At 43.7% G+C, this 20162-nt stretch overlaps 1 protein-coding gene across 2 annotated transcripts in view; it reads left to right on the top strand.

Moving 5' to 3' along the window:
- The window catches only part of lingo1b (leucine rich repeat and Ig domain containing 1b), a 57760-nt gene that overhangs the window by 32578 nt on the left and 5020 nt on the right, over window positions 1-20162 (top strand). The window contains exon 1 of one of the 2 annotated variants that reach the window (XM_034103575.1): window positions 2225-2488. The exons of the other annotated variant lie outside the window; for it this stretch is intronic. Coding sequence (XP_033959466.1) covers window positions 2477-2488 — 12 coding nt within the window. The 5' untranslated portion in view covers window positions 2225-2476. Of the gene's footprint in view, window positions 1-2224; window positions 2489-20162 lie in introns of those variants that run through there. 2 annotated transcript variants of the gene reach the window in all.

Here is a 20162-nt window from a genome sequence, read left to right as displayed (position 1 = left end):
TAGCACTCATTTATTGACGCTGAATAACGTTTATCAGGGAATGTTTAAATAACCACAGACACCAGAATATACGTAAGTGCTAGTTTTTTTGCGAGTCCAAGTACCGGTTCCTGACGTTCCGGTTTTAACCGGACTTGAACCGAAACTTTTTACAAGTCCAGTACCGGTTCGGCGTACCGGTACGCAGCACTAAGTGTGACTATACCAAAATGAAAGCATCATTATACACATGGTTGTAGTTAGGGGGAAAAAAACATCCAGTAAACAGTTAAAAAAAGTAATGATTGGAGGGAGCAGAATGCTGAGAGAATGGTGCATTGGCTCCGTGAACCCAGAACACGGTTTCATTTTGTTGATGCAGATGGTGTTTTTACTGCTAAGTCAAATATTTAACAGGCTCAGGCTCAAACCCCCCAAAACACATTATAAGCTCAGGGACAGATGTTTACAAGTGTTCTTGCCGTTTTGTGCTCATGGGCAGTATTCACATTTAGTTGGTGTTTCAAGTGTGTTGGGTTTAAAGGGGCAGTTAATCATCCGGCAAAAAGCCCCCACAGAGGAGCATGTGGTAGTTATAATATATATGTTCCTGCATCAACAGCTGCATGATTATATTATTTTGGATGTACAGTACTGATGCGGGCCAACAATCTAATACACACTGTATATAAGGCACACATTAAAAGAAAGCAATCCCAAAATGTGAAGCTTTTAATGGGATGAATGGGCTGCAAACATACCCATAGGAGCCAAGGTTCACCTCTAGATGCTATTCTAAATCCACCCTGCATACAGCTGCATTGCATAAGTGCACACATATGGGAAAAAGAGCGCTTGCATTTTTTATTAAATCAACCATCTTTGTTGCTGGGATTGACTTTTGTACCATTAAATGCAAACACAATTGTATTTTTCCAACTGTCTCAGGCACAAATCCAGTCGCAAATCATGGGCTGTGAGTCACACGGTTTTGTCCGCCCTGATCTGCTGACACAGAAAGAGGAGAATTCATAGAGCCATTGAATGTAAATGAACATGTCATGAATCAGCTGTCCAATCTCTTGTAATTGGACGTAGTAGGCATGGCCCCATTCAAACGTAAAAATTAGATGAATTCCTCCCGCTCCATGTCGGGCGGCTCTTATCCTTGGTCTCATTCATTCAAATTTCACTCACATTTCATCTGGTTTTATTTCTTACATAAGGCATAACTCATCTCTTTTAGATTAGCTTCTAGTTGGCCAAATGAGCCATAAATATATTTGATGTTGTATAGGTGTAGAGTGCTTCCCCTTTTCCAGCTGCCTGAATATTTCTCTTCCTCTGCATGTTTTATTGTGAGGTCGAAATGTGCCTCTACTGGATGTGTCTTCAGCTCTGTGTACTGCTGTTTGTCCAACAGATTTAGTAGAAAAGCAGAGGTATGCGTCATAAGTTGATCTAAAAAAATTGAAATGAATCTCTTATAAATTAAAAGAAAAATGTATAAAATAAGATGTAGATGTCTCTTGGTAAGCTACTCTGTGGCCAGGGGCCTTTCATGTCCACCACCACTCTACTAAATCCTCAGCCCCCTAATCTTCCATAAACACTCCCTGACTACGGAGCTTCCTTGGCATTGCCAGCATGTGTGTGCCAGCCCCATATACCCATTAACACCGTTAAGCCTGTGTCTCTCCCTCCCAGCCCCCACTCCTCACAGCAAAGGTGAGTGATGATTACCTCATGCATCACTACGGGTGGCGTTAATCCTCAACTCTGGCAAGAAATCTTTAAAACGGAATAAACGTCTCCATCCTGATCCACTACAGTCTCAGGTTGTTTGTCATTACCAGCAAAGGCTTGCAAACTGCACAAATTCAATTTGCTGTTTATCCCTCTATCACTCACTCCTCCCCTTTATAACCCCACATCACCTCCTTTCTTCTCTCACCACACAAACATACACCCGTTTGATTGCTTTCCCTCTCCCCCACGGCAGCCAGCAGCTAACCAGATCATTCCAATCCCTCCATAAATAGGAAACTACAGTAAAGACAAATCTGAGCTGCCAGTGCAATCAGGGAACATTTCTCTCCATTTATTTTCAACTCTTCTCTCTGGATGAGTGCTGCTGGGTGCCTCTCATTCTCCCAGCACACTGCAGCTCCTCCCTCCACCTCTCTCATCAGCTGCCCCTCCCTCTCCCCTCTCTGTCGCTGTTAGGTGCAGCATGTATGCGAGCGTGTGTGAGCCAGCAGAGCTGCCTGTGTGTTTACATGTCAGCCTATCAGTGCTGCCGGATTTAGCGCATCTGGAGAGGAACGAGGCTTCTCTCAAATGCCCCTCAGACAAGGGGGATTCTCAGCGCTGCATACATCCCTCTTCCCCCGTCTGAATCCAGCCTGTCGTGAATCCTGCATCCCTGTCTCCATGCTTTCGGAGGCATTTTGAATTTCCTTGGCAACATGGAGCTGCCTGAATTAGAATTCTCTGCATGACAGTCCTGGTAAGTACTCGGTCTCTATGGTGGGCTTTGAGCGCTGAGGCATTGGATCAGATTTATTATGGTGCAGTGGTGGGGCCAGAGGATCGCCAGGGAGCAAATTAATGACAGAAATACAACTGTGTATCGAAGGCAAATGATAGGGATGGAGAGAAGGAATAATATTCACCGAGGAGGGCTCCAGATCTTATTTGTGCTTTGTCATCCAGATGGCTTTCATTTCGCTGCGTGCTATGAAAACTGGGTTTGTATTTAGGGAACACACACATGCATGTATCATTTTGAACTTACAGTATGTGCTGTTGCTTGTATATGTGTTAGTTACAGGTATATGCTATAAATATTATATTGCATATGTGTGCATGGATGTATGAAAACACACCTATGTCCAGCCTTTTTCACAGCAGAAGGTGTGAGGCTGATTAAGAGTGTGTCTGTTTTTGTGTGTGTGTGTCCCCCCCCCCAGGGTGGTTGACGACGCTTCCTCGCCTGCCCTCATTAAGATTCATCTTCCTTCAAATGCCAGTAAACTCATCTAGCCTCACACTTATTCATTATCAGCTGCCTTTTTGCTCTTGGCTATTTTCCACTGGGTATGAAGGAATCTATGCAGGTGTTAGATTTGCCACAGGTTAGATGGATGGGTGGCAGTGGGGGGTGATGGGTAGAGTGGGTGTGGGGAATGATGCCCAATGATTATTTATGCGGGCCAAGTAAACGGTCTCTCGTAGTTTAATTTATATTGCTTGTTATATTTGCATTTTTATAATAATGGCTGCAACGCTCCAGCAGGCTGACAGCGATGAGAGGACTCTTCCTCTCTCTTTTTTTTTTTGTATAACTGCACAGTAACAACCTCTGCAAACCACAGAGCCCTGGCAGTGTCTGAGTGAAGGGTCTGCTCTTCACGTCAAGGCTTTATGTGCTAAACAAAGCTCCTAATTGGAGCCCTGTAATCAGGTTATGACAGCTGATTAGAATCTCTTCTCTTTTTTGGAGTTAATAATGCCTGTCAGTGTGTGTGCGCGTCTTCAAAGCACTCAACAACATTTCCATCGGAGTGAAATGAGCGAGGCATGTTGATTTCTGATTACATTTGATGATTAAAATTAACTCATTGTTATTGGACAATCTGCATATTGTCTCTTTGTTCTCTTCACATTGTTCATCTTGTGCTGCATTTATGGACATATTATAGCTGTATTTCAAGACTGGAGAATATATAATACACTTATTTTTATTTAATCACACTGATATCCAATGCTAATGGATGTGTTATCTCAAAATATTTTAGCATTACCACAATATTTAACCTGCTTTTCTCCATTAAAGCTAATGGGGATCTACACAAAAAGCACTGAAATTATCTGCATATAAAGATATTGCAGGTTTGCTTACACAAAGTTACCCAATTACAGTACGCATTCAGCAGAAATGGAGCAACATATTGGAATCATACTAGGGCTGCACGATTTGGCGGAATAATCTAATTGCGATTTTTCTCACAGATATTGCGATTGCGATTCGCGATATTTGTTTTTAAGCGACCCAACGGAAGTTTATTGTAAGGAAGGTCGCATCAATGTGCTCCCGTCTCTCGCACCCCCGCAGCCCGAGCTACGAGTGAAAGAACTAAACTTAACTTATACATGAAACTTCCGTTGGGTTGCTTTAAAGTCAAGCTTCAGCTTAAGATTCACCCTGTAATAGATGTAAAACATGTGATGGAGCATTACTAACCTGACCCAGATGGTTTGTTTCACCAAACCATCTAGGAAAGCTCCATTGGAAGCCATTTGGAAAGGGCAGGCACTTTCAAAAATTCTTGGCAGGTGATTGGATCAATCTGTCTATCATCTTCTATCATGGGCCACTTCTGATTGGTTAACAATGGCTGGTACATGTGGAGCACAGGACTTCTGATTGGTGTGGATGACTAACACACAAGAAGAACAAAATACAAAAAATAAAATAAAAATCGCAGGCTTTGCGATTTGATAATTGCATCATTTAAAATCCACGATTTCGATTTAAAATCGATTAATTGTTCAGCCCTAAATCATACAGTATTTATTCACCAACTATTGAGCTGCTAATTGCTATTATATGTTCACAAGGTAGACAGCAACTCTGTTTATCTGCCATGAGTTCCTTGCAGGTAGAATATAATGGGATTCCGTTTTTTATTTATTGAAAACCTTTGCCTGTTGTGGCTTGAATCCACGCTGATAAGAACCTTTTAAAGTGACTAAAACAGTGAAGTTGCAAAATACTTTAAAAAGCACAAAGATGAGAACTGCAGGTGATGGCTTTCTGTGGGTTCATTACTACGAGTGCACCCTTTCACGTACAATGTGATCAATAGACAAATATCTAGTTTAGCAGCTTTAATGAGTAGAGCACAGTAGAGCTTAGTGTGAAATAATTTTGCCTAGCAACCATTTGGAGCATTTCTAGATGTTCTGATGATCAATGATAAGCTATTAAGCAACTACTAACATGTAAGGATGGGGTCAATTCAAACAACAAATTGCTTTGGTTTTGCACAAAAAACTGACAATACATGACAGTTCCATGTAGGACTAGCCTTATGGGTAAAATGTAAGTTCTAAGCATCATTATAACTTGGAACATCTCATTTTAAATGTAAATTTGAATGCTGAGCAACTTATTTTTGGATGTCTTTTCATTGTGTTCAAGGGCAGTATTTCTGCAGTTGCAAGATAAAGTCCTACTTATATATGACTTATATTAGTATTAGTTACACTATTAGTAGAATAGGATACCAGTGATGGTTACATATAGTTTCCAACTCGTTCCGGACAAATATTTTCAATATGTCTGGGGCGATGTAATGTAAAGTCTAAAAGTACAAATGTGTTGAAATGAATATATATATATTTCCAAATTGACAACATGTCTTAGCGTAAATGTTCTGTTGGCACTAAGCCTTTAGAAAACAACATTTTTAGGTTGGTCACCTAACTGGAAGACACAAACCGGCAAATTATATTCATGAAGCTGATTTACTAAGACTAAACTCATTCAAGATGATCAATCACAAATTAAGGATTTTCTTCAAGGATTTCTTAGGTCGATGAAAGAATAAAATATGACTACAGAGATTTGAAGCTTCTTTCAAAAACCTCAAAAAGAATCAGATGTAAAAATAAATGACATTCAGTCTGAGTAAATGTCAAACACATTGAAATGCTCTTAGTTGAAGTGCCTGTTGTTTGGGTTACTTTGAAGAAGAAAAAAAAGGAACATAAGCCCCAGAATTCTTTGAGCCTGATGCATTTGTGTGCATACAATAGGCCTTGTAATAATAACATAATTATCCACAAACATTGGAGCAAAGTGGACTTGTGCTAAAGGATCCTGAGCAGTTCTGACCTTCATGCTCCTCATAGAAGGTGTGCACTTGAAAAATAATAAGAACATTGAAGTATGGACTTAATTCATTCCAAAAAACTCAAACCTCGAAAGGTTCTCTTAGTTACCCGATATATTGCAAATCTATTCAAATGCAACTGACAAAATGTGTATGATCACTTACGAGTGTTTGTAATACATTGATATTACATTAATTAAGCCAATGCATTTACACTTAATACTGTTGAGCCGATGCTCCAGTTTATTCCATCCCTAATAAAACAGCTACACAATCAAAGCAGCGCTGCTTTTTCACAGCGCTTTGTTCCATACTGTCATATGCTAAATATGCTGTGACATAGTGATCGACATAACACTGAACAATAGCCAATGTCATCGCAGTAGGATCACACGTTGATCATCACAGCCAAAGTCATTTGTTTACAGGTGGATTAAGGTTATTTCAGTTAGAACTGAATAATAGTATAGGTTACTTATCCCATGTTGGAGGAAGTTACAAATAGCAACATTTGTGGAAAACTCAAGAAGAGAGCTTGAAAGCAGATTGTTTTGCTTCAGAGTTCATCATACACCATATGCTCAATGTAAGAAAAACTGCATGATGAATAATGTCAGATTCATCTGTGGATTTTGTACGGTCTCTTGTGATTCCTTTCTCCTCATGTTTGAATTTAGCTTCCTAATAAAAGCACATTTCATGTATAGCTAAAATCAGGGCAGTGTGGCACATAACAGTTCATTTGTGATACCCCAGAAAGAAGTGATAAAGTAACCTTAAAACATCTAGGGTGTTACTATTGAAGCATTCTGTGAAACAAGATCCATCTGGAATCCAGATGCTGCCACATACTGGGTAACATCGGCCACCTTGAAAAGGAGCCGGTGAGACTGAATGTGGTGAGGCTGGCAGATCCCATGTGTGTACAGTGTCTGCTGTATGGCGAGGTGACACACGCAGGCAGATCTGTCACAGGATATTCACATTTTCGTTCTACAAATGTATTCAGAAGGTCACAGTCCGGCTGTTCTGCAGCAGCCTTCCTCATTTAAATGTAATAATATCAGCTTTATGCTAAATATGAGACAGTCAGGGGCTGGTAGGATGGAGCAGAGCTCCATGTGCAAGCTCCTGGCTAGAGTCATGCTCTGGCACTATCAGAGCCTTTAATAATATACATTGGATGTGATCACAGTGGAACGACTGTCCCTTCCCATTCATCATCTGTCTGCTCGTCTCATTCTTTTGTTTGGTGGGTATTTATATTATAACTGGACACCAGAGGTCTGGTTCCTTTCACTTGAAAGAAAGAAGATGATGACTGATTGCCTTGTCTTTCTGTATTCTCAATCTGTAATGACTGGGGCAGCAAGTAATTAGGCCTTTGGAATCTATATGCCAGTTTTTTCCATATCAGAACCAAGGCCGATGCGTTCAATCGTAGAAACTGAACTTGGGTGTTTGTAAACCTGCTGTTAAAAAGAATGGTCTATGTTTTTTATTAACCGTAAAAAATGTGCAAGCCACACAACCTTCATATTTGTACTGTAGCGGGTGATCATTTGGTGTGAACATCTCTATTGAGCCTGCTATAAAGGGCTGTTAGAGGCTTGTCGGAGGTACAATAGCCTTTAGCATGGCATTTAGCTCTTTCTTTCTCATTCCAAGTGCAAAACATTGTATATTCCCTGATGGTCAGTAGGGGATAAAGGTTTGTGTAATTTCCGGCTTATCCTACTCGACATTCCAGAGGAATGGGTGTTAATGAGGAGAGGAGCCTCTTTTGTAGTTTTACTGGAAGACTTTGTCAATGAACAAAGAAACATGTTAAATGTATTGCACGTTTTTACCCAGGGCCTGTTTACCAATATTTTAAAGTGTATAGGGATCATTTCACCGTTTTAACATCTCCTCATGTGTCTGACTAATCCTGTAAATGAGCCCAATAGGACGAAAATATCTCAACATCTTTAATTGAATCTCGAATGTAATAATAAATAATGCAATGTCAAATAAAAATGTCTGGCTTGGAAAGTTAACCTCCATTCAGCAATATCTTCTGAATCAACACTACATCAAATGAGTGTAAAAAGGGTTATTAGTGCTGCTGATCTAGGAGAGTGAATGACTACCGCTCTGAGCCTCTTCCTGTTAATAGTTTTGGTTCACCAGCCCGTCTGGTAGAGTCCACCTGGCTCTCACTGACCCCCCATATACAACCATGGGCAGCTGTTCAAAAGCTTCTAGCTCAAAAGCTCCCACACACTGATTGTACTTTACTCGCCCGGTGTGAACTCGTAGAGTAGGAGTCCGAATCTTTCAGAGTCAAGTGCATGGTAAAGACGGCCGAACATACATTTAGCAAACCAAGGGAGAGCTTTTTTTTTCACCAATTGTAAGACCAAACAAGTGCTAAAATTAAAGTGACTGCTGGACCATTTCTCACACGGCTGAGCAAGTTCTGCAGAGTGCAATACATTAGTTAGCAAACTACAGTTCTCTCAAGCTGTGGCTTTGTTTTGAAGTCTGCTCTCTGGATCTTGACCCCTAAAAGACTTAATCCACTTTTAGTTTGAAAAACAAAACCAACACATTTTCATAACAGTTTTTCATTAGTTAATACAAAGAGCCATTGAAAATACCATCAAATCGCACAATAAGAGTTTTACAATGCTTTTAATGTTCTGCTTGGTTCTTACCCCTTAACTATATGCTATGCTTTTAAATATACCCACCATGGGCTTGTGAAACCTGGACTCATATTTTAAACTCACCAAATGATCTTAATCTTTTTCATTTTAAGAAGTTATTAGTCATACAGAATCCTATAATGATGGTTACATGTTTTCACAGTCATCTACAGTATAAACTTAAACGTGTTACAGGTGTATAGCCAGCCAATGAGTACGAGCATTTTCAAGTTCCCCGTCAACATTTACTTAAAGTTCAGCATTTTGAGCCATTCGGAGTTATGTGCATTGTGATTATTATTTTTAGAATAGCTTGTCAAGTCAAGCCACATAAAACTTGAAGTCAACAGATGCAAAAATTATGGTTTGTGTCAAATACAACAAAGAGAGAAAATAAACACAGAACTCCAAGGCACCCAGGGTTCGCTGTGTAGTAGACGCTTTTATTCAAGTATCGCTGACACCCACTTGTTTTCCGCTGGAGTCTTCTTCAGCGCGGGATACGTAGGTGTTAGCTCAGAACTTGAGTACATAGGATTTCCTCTTGTTTTTCTACATGCCTCCAGCCATTAACTCCAAACAGCAACTTTGTTTGCCGAGTGTGATGTTTTACAATGATTGTTTTCCCGCTTAAACAACAAAGATATTTTGATAACGCTCCAATTTTGCTTGCTTTATTAATTGTTCCGAAACACAATGGTGGTACGGATCTAAAATGTTTGGATGAAGAGCCTCTCTCTGTATGGCAGAGGTGGCTCCGAGGGGTTTATGGATTCTTGTGGCATATTTAAAATTGAGGAACTTTGATAATACACTCACAGCAGGGGGCAGGGACTGATCAGAGCTTACATTCACATCCATCAAAAATAAGAACACATTGCACCACCATGAAGGCAAGATAGCAGAACACACTTTAATGAAGTAAATAAAGCATTATGTTTTGGATTAGAATGTTGTAATGTCCTACTTTTGTTGTGGTATAAGAAACCAAAAGTTGTTTGTTGCACCTATATAACAGCCAACAACGTGTAGCAAGTTTGGTATTGCATTTTTTTGTCTCTTTATTTTTGTTTTTTGCTGTGATCCACATCAGTTCTTTAATCTAGTGCTGCATTTCCAGCCAATCATGAGGGGCCTTTTTTTACAGCAGACATTTTGAGTTGTTGAAGAAGGAACGTTTTTATTTGTAAATACTGATCCTAACACTGAAGCAGTTAAATGTAATGCAGCCATCATCAACATTTGTGCTTTTTCTGCTTACCTTTAACATGCTTTCCGTATAAAAGACCTGATCATATTATATTAAAATGTGTGGAGCAAGCTGACACGAGCACCTTTGTTGTTTTAAGAAATGTTGTGGCAGCTAATGATGAACTACCGTTTAACAGGACATAAAGGTGAGGGAATCACAACAAAGGATCAAAGGACTTTTTTTAGGTGCACTCGAAAAGATGGAGGATCAAAGATGATTAGTCTCATCCACTGACCACACAGGAGATGAAAGGAGCCTTCTGATCTTCAAGCTGGTTATTTCCAGATCAGTAGTAAAGATGATGAACATGAGAGGAGGATGCAATGCTCACTTGCTATTGGCCAGAAACGTTGGGTTGCCTTTGAACATTGCACAAGTACTGTGGAGGCGCATACACAGAATGCAAACTTAACATTAGGCCCCTACATGAGTAAAACATGAACAACTATCCTTCAAAAGCTCATACACAGCATTCTGAGCCTTGAAATAGGTAGCAAAGCTCAGAAAATATCCCTTTAAATATGTATTTATGCAATTCCAAAAACAGCTTTTCATGCGATGGTCCTAATCGCTTTTCCTTTGCTTTATTCAAAAAGTATTACATTACAATAAAAGCATACAACTTGCTTAGCAAGCGTTCAACACCAGCAGCCCTGAGACCTGTGGTTCCTGACTGGGTGAATGCAGTGTTGATCAGAGTGCAGTAAATGTACTTTGAGATAGACAGAATCAAATGGAGCCCCTCGTGGAGACTGTTGTTTTCACTTCCATTGACCACAGGGATGTTTAGGTAAGGAACACGTTCCCTATCATCAACTACTCTGTGTCTTCTAGTATCTTAGAGACCATTGATCTACAGTCTCACCTGTCAAACTGAAAACTATCCAGCATGAATGACAAAGCTTCAGTATCTCCCTCAGTTTCTTAGATAAGCCCCCTTTTTGCATTGGTTCTTTTCCACTCTACTCCACATCACCTCAAGATAACTCAGACCAACACTTTCATGGCTGAGCCTTGAACTAGTAGTTGTTTTGATGTTTATGCAGCTGCTGCTAAACTTAAATAGTTCCTAGTTAAATCAGTCCAGACCTTTATCTCGTCTCCCTACCTTCTCTGCGCTTAGATCACCTTAGGTCCAGTATCAGTATTATTGTATGTGGACATATTTCACTGTGGCCCAGAGCTCTGCAGGTGCACACCTCTCAACCTTTTAAGCTTATTGTAACTGCTTCTCGAGATCCCGAAAAACACTTTTTCCAAAAACACTTTTGCAAATTTGCAATACATGCGACCACATACAGACATGGATCCAGACACACACCCAGCCTCACAAGTACTTGACCTCCATGCCAAACTTTAGACTCCTATGGTGAAAACTGTGGCCTCCAAATTATGGGGACATATTAGTTGGCTGACCGACCAACACTGCAGTCTTTAGAGCTGCTTGACGCAGATAAAAGCATTCGGAATACCAGTGGAAATCAGTTGTACTCCAAACAATTGTCTAGCAACCAAACATTTATAATCCTGGATTATAAAACACAAGGTGTTATGAGCAGGTTTGTTTTAAAATAGGACCGTCAAAGAACTACAGTATGATCATTGACTCTCTGTTATGGAGATAAACAAACTGACAAAAGCAATTACATGTTGTCTAACATTTTCATTTTTGCATGAATACCTTCATGAAGTAGTTTTGGTGCTTTTGCTCGTCCTCCACCTTGATCACTATAATTATACGGATTCCTCTAGTCTCTCTTGACAACATCTTTGTCCAAAATAAGTAGGCCATAGGTCTGGGAACGTTCTGTGCAGCCTTTGTGGCTGAGAGCCCTGCTAACTGCTGTCAAAAAGAAAGATCGTGAGCTTGCTGACCCCATGCAGGTGTGTTTCTGCATCTCAACAGGAGCAGTTCCCATGCACTGAACCATGTTGTCCTTTGCTAAGCATTTTATGCTGGCACGGGGAGCTTCAGGCCATGCTGTTACTTTGTTAGGGTTGCAGGGGTTGTTACCTTTATCTTTGGCTTCCATGGAGGATTTGTTTTCATGGGATTTCTCATATCTGACTGCGTATTCCTCTGGATAATGCAGATTAACTGGCAATACACTTCTAAAGAGTCTATTTTTACCCAGCAAGTATTTATTGTAACATAATACAGGGAAACATGGCTTAGGAGGTAATCGGAAGGTTCCTAGTTTGATCCCTGGCTCCTCAGTGTGGAAGTGTCCTTGAGCAAGACAATGTAATCCTAACCGCTTATTATTATAGCAGCATTATTTTTTTTATATCGTTACTGATGGAATGGAACGGCATATGTTTGTTATTTGGCTACCATCTTAATATTTCCAATGCAATCAAACATTTACACCTATGCGTCAGAAAGCACAGAAAATACATTGCATACAGAAATCACATACTGCAGGAAGGGAGACTTGTCCACTCTGATCTACCACAAACATTGCAATTTGTACACAGCAAACACTGTTTCCTTGTTTGTTTGCTTTTAGACTTTGAAATGTTTGCTTTACATTTGTCAGTTGAACACAAACACACCAGTGGAATCGATCGTCATCTCTTACATCCTACACATATTTGCTTGCAAATGTGTAGATGTCGCTTCCTCTTTGTTTCATCCTCTATTCCCTAAACAGTGGCAGAATAATTAAAGTTGCAAGCTGGAGAAATGTTTTCCTCTCTACAACAAGCCTAATGTGTAATAGACTGGTTAATGGGCTCATTGTTTAGGATTGTAATAAAGAACATGGAAGCTTGAAGTAAAGAAAAAATTAAATAAGACTTTGTTGGTAAGAAAAGCCTTTGGGGAAATGTTGGACAGCACCAATGACTGAAAACATGTGTGAAATGTAAAAGAGAAATTATGGATTGTATATGTTTGACTCACTTGAGGATATTGAGATTTGAAATAGACACTGTAACCTCAAACTATAGTTGACCCCAAATACATTGGAGCTGTTTTCACGTTGCCAAATGGTGTTACTCAAAGATGTTATGCTCACAGATCAAAAGTAAGATCCTTTCACCTACATTTCAGATTTTGTTCAGTCACAAATGCAGACCCTGCTACAAACGTTTATATGATTGAATAGCAATAAAAAGCGTTTGTCAGCTATGGAAAAGATTCATGCAAATAGACACATCCTCTGAGCACAATTTGCATGTGGATCAATCAAAACAAAAAGCTGAATTATTTATTATATCAAGGGAAATACTCTGAAACTCAAGCTGCATTGATGATTCATGACAGCGGTCACAAGTTGAAACTATCCAGCAGGGACATAGCAGAAAAATAACGTGAATAGAGAACTGAATTACAATGCTAATTGGTTTGCAACTAACAACAGAGCTTTGTATTCAATTTCCTTTTGAGTAAATCCTTTTACATGAATTTCTCATGTTATCTTGTCTGCCTCCCATATGAGGGGATCAACCATCTCTTTTTAAAAAAGTCCAAGTTCCAGCTTTAATGTAAACATCCTTCCAACATTAAGCTGCAACATAAATGTACTTAATAGTACCTGAAAACACCCGTAGGGCATGAATGCACCACTGCGTATAGCTAATTTGTGTAGATGCTGCCTGCCGTTCTCATTCATAACACTCCGTTCGATGTCTCACTATGGGATGCGCCTCATCGCGGAGCAAACAGAAGCATCAATCTCATTACGCCAATCCTGATTGGCTGGTGATCTTGACCTCAACGTCAGGGGAAATCACCCCCTATAAGTAGCCTGCGCCACAACACATGCGTCATTCAAACACCTCTTCTCGCTTCAGAGCACATCTCTAATGGTAGCCGGGCTAGCTAAACAGTCCACAGACTGAACCAAAGCTAACTTCGGTCGACGGGCGTTAGCCGGCTACTCTTTCTGCTTCGCAAGAAGACTATAGTACTAACACACCAGTTAGTATTATAAATAATCAACCCCGCCGTTCTTCCTCTGGAATTAAGGTAAGGATTTGATTTTCAAGCTAGCAACACACCCGTTGCTAGCTTGTTTTCCCTCACTGCCGACACCACGGTAGCGAGGACGTTTTTTCTTTTCTCTTCTCACGGAGGAGAAAAAGATTAAAAGAATATTACCACACCAGGTAATATTCTTTGAGAAAAAAGACCCACACCATCCTTTTTTCTCCGGATTAAAGAGAGGTTGGTAACACTTTTTTCTCTCGACGTATCTGTTACGAGCGGGTCCTCTCCACGCCACGCGGTGAACGAGATGGACGCCTCTCTCCCTCACACCAGAGGAGGCTCGACTCTGCGGCTGCAGGTTGAAGGTATAAGGCACAGACTCACACCAGAGAGGCTTCTCAATTCTTAAATTTCCCCTCCTCGACTCCCCTCCTCGAGACTTAGTCCCGCCCACAGGAGATGCGAGCGGAGGACCGAGGAGGGGAACCGAGGAGAGAGGAGGGGAAGCAGCAGACGTTTAAAGAAATGAGAACTCCTCTCCTCTGAGTGGTCATATTAAAGCGACGTCCGTTCATTATTACGTGGCAACAGCTACATCAGCTGTCGAGTGTTTTGTCATATTTTATAATCTCTGTTAGATCAGCTGAACATTGTTCCCCCACATATTTACTTTGAATTCATTGAGAGTGCGGTATAATGAGACAATACCAGGCTACAGATGCGGACACACACACACAAATATATTTATATAAATATATGCAATTTAAAGTATGAGAGCACTCTCATAATAACGTAACACAATCAGAGACTGGATATATCCCCCCCCCCTCTCTTGTCGCTGAAATGGGGAATTGAAATTACGGGCCAAAAGTTGTATTCGCAAGTATTAAAAGTAAGCAGAGGACACCAAACCAACTGAGACCCGTCTGTCCGCCGCATCTACGCACTGTACAACACACACCTACACACTGTACTACACACACACCTACACACTGTACCACACACACACCTACATACTGTACCACACACACCTACAGCTCCTAAAGCATAATCAGGCTACAGTCGTTGTGTATTTTATTATGTGAAGCACTAAATGGTCTTAGAAAAATATCGACTCTTTGTTTGTAGATATCTACTAAACTAAAGCAAATAAAGAGAGTAGGTCTGTTCTACTGAGTGATACATATTATACACACTGCTCTGCTTTCTGCACGGACCTCACAGCTGTTCTCACTGTAAACATCGCGACGCGATGAAAGCAGTTTCTAAAATAATATCCAGGGGTTGCATGCAGAGCTGTCATTGGCTGAGATAAGTCCGGCCGTGCGTCACGCCTCCACCGTTCCCGGAAATGCATCCGCGGAGGAGCCGTGGAGGAACCATCAGTGTATCCTCGGTTATAGCTCCTCCAGAGAGCCTCCTCGACGCTCGATGCTCGGTCCTCGGTGTGCATTTAGAGAAATGAGATGTCCTTCAAAATGGCGCGCTTAAATTCATTTCCGGGTCACTACCGGAGGACCGAGGAGTCGAGGAGGGGGCATTGTGCCCGCTTCACCATGAAGAGCCTCCGCCGACGGTTAGCACGACAAGCTAGCTTGTCGGGACAGGATCCCCTCATGTCCATTGATTTGCCGGCTGGCAATCAAGACGCGGGGGCGTCCGCCGCAGAGACTGAGCCCCTCACCATTTCGGTCTGGGGCTCATCAACAGCGGCAGCCGCCGAACCGGAATCCCGCGCCATGTCAGGCCGGGACCCGGTGGCGGCAAGAGACGCGGGAACGGGGCCCCACACTTTACCAAGCTGGGGCTCCCGGCTGGACCTCACCATGGTTTCACCCGTGGAGGATGTCCTAGAATTGGATTACATGGAGGACGAAGAGGATGCCTCTGAGTTCCTCCTGTCTGATTCGGATGAGCAAGAAGACGACATCTTCATGTCATCAGCTCAGGCTGCAAAGCCGGGAGCGATGGCTGCTCTCCCGGGCGATAGCACACCAGCTTCGTCCTGTCTAAGCATGGACCTGCAGGCCGTGTGTCAGCGCGCCGCGTCCAGGCTAGACATCCCGTGGCCCGAAATGGCCAAGGAGACCTCCAGGTCTCGTTACGAGGGGAAACATTTTCCCCAAACAACGAGGACGAAGAGGCAACTCCTTCCAGTCTTCCCGGAGATGTTGGATGAGGTGTCGGTCTCGTGGAGAGACCGGCCCTTTAGCAACAAGGCCCCAATCCAGGGTGCCTCCTCCCTAGACTGTGACGGAATGGAGAGGCTCGGCCTGCTCCCCATACCGCCTATGGAACCGCTGGTGGCAACCCACCTCCTACCGAGGATGGGCCCGTCACCAAGCAGGAACCCCACACTGCCAGCGAAGGCAGACCGATTCCAGTCGACCATGACTGAACGGTCCTACAGAGCTGCAGCGCTGTCCGCCAGGGCTCTGAACGTTTCCTCACTGCTAACTGCATACCAAGCGGAGCTCTGTGAGGATCTGTCGAGCAATCCTGGACCGGCCACTCTGGACGAGATAGCTGCGGTCACAGACATTTGTCTCCGTGTCCAACGTTGCGCCGTCCAGGCCACGGGCAAGGCAATGGGGATTATGGTGGTGCAGGATAGAGCTAGATGGCTCAACCTCACCAACCTCCCAGACCGGGAAAAGGAGGATGTGCTTGACATGCCCATCGTTCCCGAGGGGATTTTCGGCTCCGCTCTCGCCTCCATGCAGAGGAGATGCGAGTCGAAAAAGAAGGAAGACGAGGCCCTCCACCTCTGCCTCCCTCGAAGGGTCCAGCCGCTGCCTTCACAGCGGCAACCCTTCGTCCAAGCTGCCCCGAACCCTGCTCGGTTTAAAATACCGAAACGGCAGAGGTCGCAGCCCGCCCCGAGTCCCCAAAATCAATAAAACCAATAAACAGCCCGCCAATTCTTCCCCTTTTGAGAGCAGCTACAGCATCTCTCAAAAGGCGGATTATTGACGGGTCTGTGAAGGCACCACCGCCACGCGCATGCGCAGTGCCGGCTGGGGCTTTAAGGGCACCTCCGTCACGCGCATGCGCAGTGCCGGCTGGAGCCGTAAGCGTGACATCTCAGCTGGCTCTAAGGAGCATACAGCAGGAGATACTCACGACATCTGCCTGGGCTTCTCAAAACAGTTATACTTTATCTGTTTTCACAAACCCAGAGAGAGTCAACCCATATTCTGGAGAGAGAGGTTCTCTCTCTCCTAGAAAGAAGGGTTTTATCTATAATGCCCACCGAGCGGAGTCAGATTACGGGGAAAGATGTCCTCGTAAAGCACCCGCTCAACATGGGCTTCATAATAAAACTAAACCCCGCGCGCCACGGCGTACGGAGAGTTTTGGTTATTATGTAATGCGTAGTGGCACTACACCCGACTTTTCTAGTGCGGGACGCGCCTACGGGTGCTGTCTTTTCACGGAAGGTGGTCACCACGGACGCAGGTCAGACAGGCTGATAGGGAATTTACGAAGGTCGCCCGGTGAGAGGTCCCTCGAGCCGAGACCTCCAGCGGGCACACGTAAACTACCCGGAGCTTTTAGCGGTGTTCCCCACCCTAAAACGCTTCCTGCCTTCTCTCAGAGGACACCATGTCCTCGTGAGGACAGACAACACGATATCGTGTATGAACCGCCAAGGGAGGTTGCGTTGTCTCCAGTCACACACACTGGCACACAAACTGATCCCTTGGAGCGGCAGACGTCTCCTCTCTCTGAGAACGACACAGGTACCGGGGGTGATGCACCTCGGGACAGAATTACTGTCAAAAGGTGCACCACTCTATGCAGACTGGACTCCTCATCCAAGGATCGGGAGTCCGCTGTGGGTGCGTTACGGCGGAGCCGCGTTAAGTCTGTTCGCAAAAAGAGAAAATGCTCAATGACAGCTGTTCTCTTTAATGCACGATTTAAACGCACTGTTAGGCGGGGACACACTCGTACACGATTGACCTCCGGGTCCTCTGTACGCGTTCCCACCCCTGGCTCTGTTACCCCCAACACTGGCCAGAGTGAAGGAGCAACGCCACACACTTACTCTGATGTTTCCGCCCTAGCCCGCAACGTACGGGCTGGCGGAGATATATCAGCTGTTGTGCGGGCAGCCATGGCAGCCCCCACCACGCAGGGACAGATTGTCTCAGACGGGGAGGGCGATCCTTCACCCACGCCCAGAGCGCGGGGCACTATGGGCCTGACCCGTGAGTGGTACAATCTGAATACAGTGGGACTCCCTCAGAAGGTGATAAACACTATTCAGAGTGCGAGAGCTTCCTCCACCAGGTCTCTTTACGACTGTAAGTGGAGGGTGTTTGAGGAGTGGTGCCTTCAAGAAGGACACATCTCTTTTCAATGTCCTGTCGGGGTGATTTTATCATTCCTACAGGACTTGATCGATAAACACAGAGCTTTCTCCACGATCAAGGTGTACCTGGCTGCTATTGCTGCATGCCATGTGGGCTTTGAGGGTAAGACGGCTAGCCAACATCCTTTGGTTTGCCGTTTTATGAAGGGAGCGCGCAGGCTCCTCCCTGTCTCCAGGTCACTGGTGCCCTTATGGGACCTGGCAGTGGTTTTAAATGGGCTCAAGATGACTCCATTTGAACCCCTGGAAGGAGCTGACATGAAACATATGTCACTCAAGACAGTGCTGTTACTGGCCCTGGCATCCGCCAAGCGGGTCAGTGATATCCATGCACTGTCTGTACATCCCTCATGCACTCAGTTCGCCCCAGGGCAAACGAGAGTGTTGTTGAAACCCAACCCTGCCTTTACACCAAAGGTGGTTGGTTCGTGTACCCCAATTGACATTGAGGCATTTCCTCCGCCGCTGGTTTCCTCCGGGGAGCATCAGCAGGATCTGTTGTGTCCAGTCCGGGCTTTACACACATATATGGACAGATCAAAAGAGCTTCGTCCTAATGACCAACTCTTCGTGTCCTGGGCTAATCCTCACAAGGGTAAGCCTGTTACTAAGCAACGGCTCTCCCACTGGATCGTGGAGGCAATTGCTTTGGCCTATACGAGTCAGAATCTGCAAGCACCTTCAGGTCTGCGGGCTCACTCTACTCGGGGCCTGGCTACATCCTGGGCTTTGTTCAAGGGTGTTTCCATCCAGGATATCTGTGCAGCGGCAAGCTGGTCTTCGCCGCTCACTTTTGTCAGCTTTTACAGGCTAAACGTCTCCACTCCAAGCGTGACCCGAGCAATGCTGGGCACCTTGTTGAGTCGGGACTCCACCTGTTCTGGTTGATCGGGGATCTTCGAGATAAGCTCGTCTGGCAATACGGGAGCTACAATATCCCATAGTGAGACATCGAACGGAGTGTTATGAATGAGAACTATAGGTTACTTACGTAACCCCAGGACTCAGAGTAACATGAAGTGAGATGTCTCACCAGACGGCCCTCCTTGCTATGGTGAAGCGAGAAGAGGTGCTTATTTTGAATGACGCATGCGTTGTGGTGCAGGCTACTTATAGGGGGTGATTTCCCCTGACGTTGACGTCACGATCACCAGCCAATCAGGATTGGCATAATTAGATTGATGCTTCTGTTTGCTCCGCGATGAGGCGCATCCCATAGTGAGACATCTCACTTCATGTTACTCTGAGCCCTGGGGTTACGTAAGTAACCTATAGTTTTCAATGACCCATTAGCAGAGCACGGCTCTCTTCGGTTTGCCCGGCATCAAACAGCAAGGCACCATAAGAGAGGAGGTGCAGGGTTTCAAGACAACAAGAGACTAATGGTGAGCCGAGAGCTGCTTTTGAGAGAAGACTGACAGGGTGAGAGGTCCACAGAGAAAAGGCAAGCATTCATAGGAGAGAAAAATACTTGTCTACTCATATTCCTCCCATTCACAATCAAATGAAAAAAATCAAAACAAATCATGGTGGGCACAAAGAATGCATGGAACAATAGAACAAAGGGTAAAAATGTTCTTCGCTTTAAAAATATACTTCAAGCCACACTCTCAAAGTAAAGACTATGAGCACTGTACCTGAGGTAGTAAATGAAAGGATACATTTATTTATTCGGAAATGCAGCTCAAGGTCAAAACGAAGTGGTGATACAACAAGCAGCTCTGAGCTGTGAGGCCAGATTACACAGATAGTACCCTGCCCTTACCACACGCTGCATCATAAATCATGCATAGTATTTTGGTAAGAAAACCACCACTGCATTTGTATTTGCTTGTTTCAGATTATCAAGGACATCAGTGAGCCTCATCGTCATTCATACTGTATGCCTGACTTGACAAGATAAAAATCACATTATGTGTCAAACAGATAAGCATGTTGCCCCGTGTTCTGCATCGAGTATCTTTGTAATATTTCATTTCACTCCGAGGTTCAGCATCTGCCACAATACATCAAAGTTAAATGTGTGCTT

The sequence above is a fragment of the Pseudochaenichthys georgianus genome, chromosome 3, assembly GCF_902827115.2.
Source record: "Pseudochaenichthys georgianus chromosome 3, fPseGeo1.2, whole genome shotgun sequence".
NCBI lineage: Eukaryota > Metazoa > Chordata > Actinopteri > Perciformes > Channichthyidae > Pseudochaenichthys > Pseudochaenichthys georgianus.
This window is presented reverse-complemented; position numbering and strand designations above follow the sequence as displayed.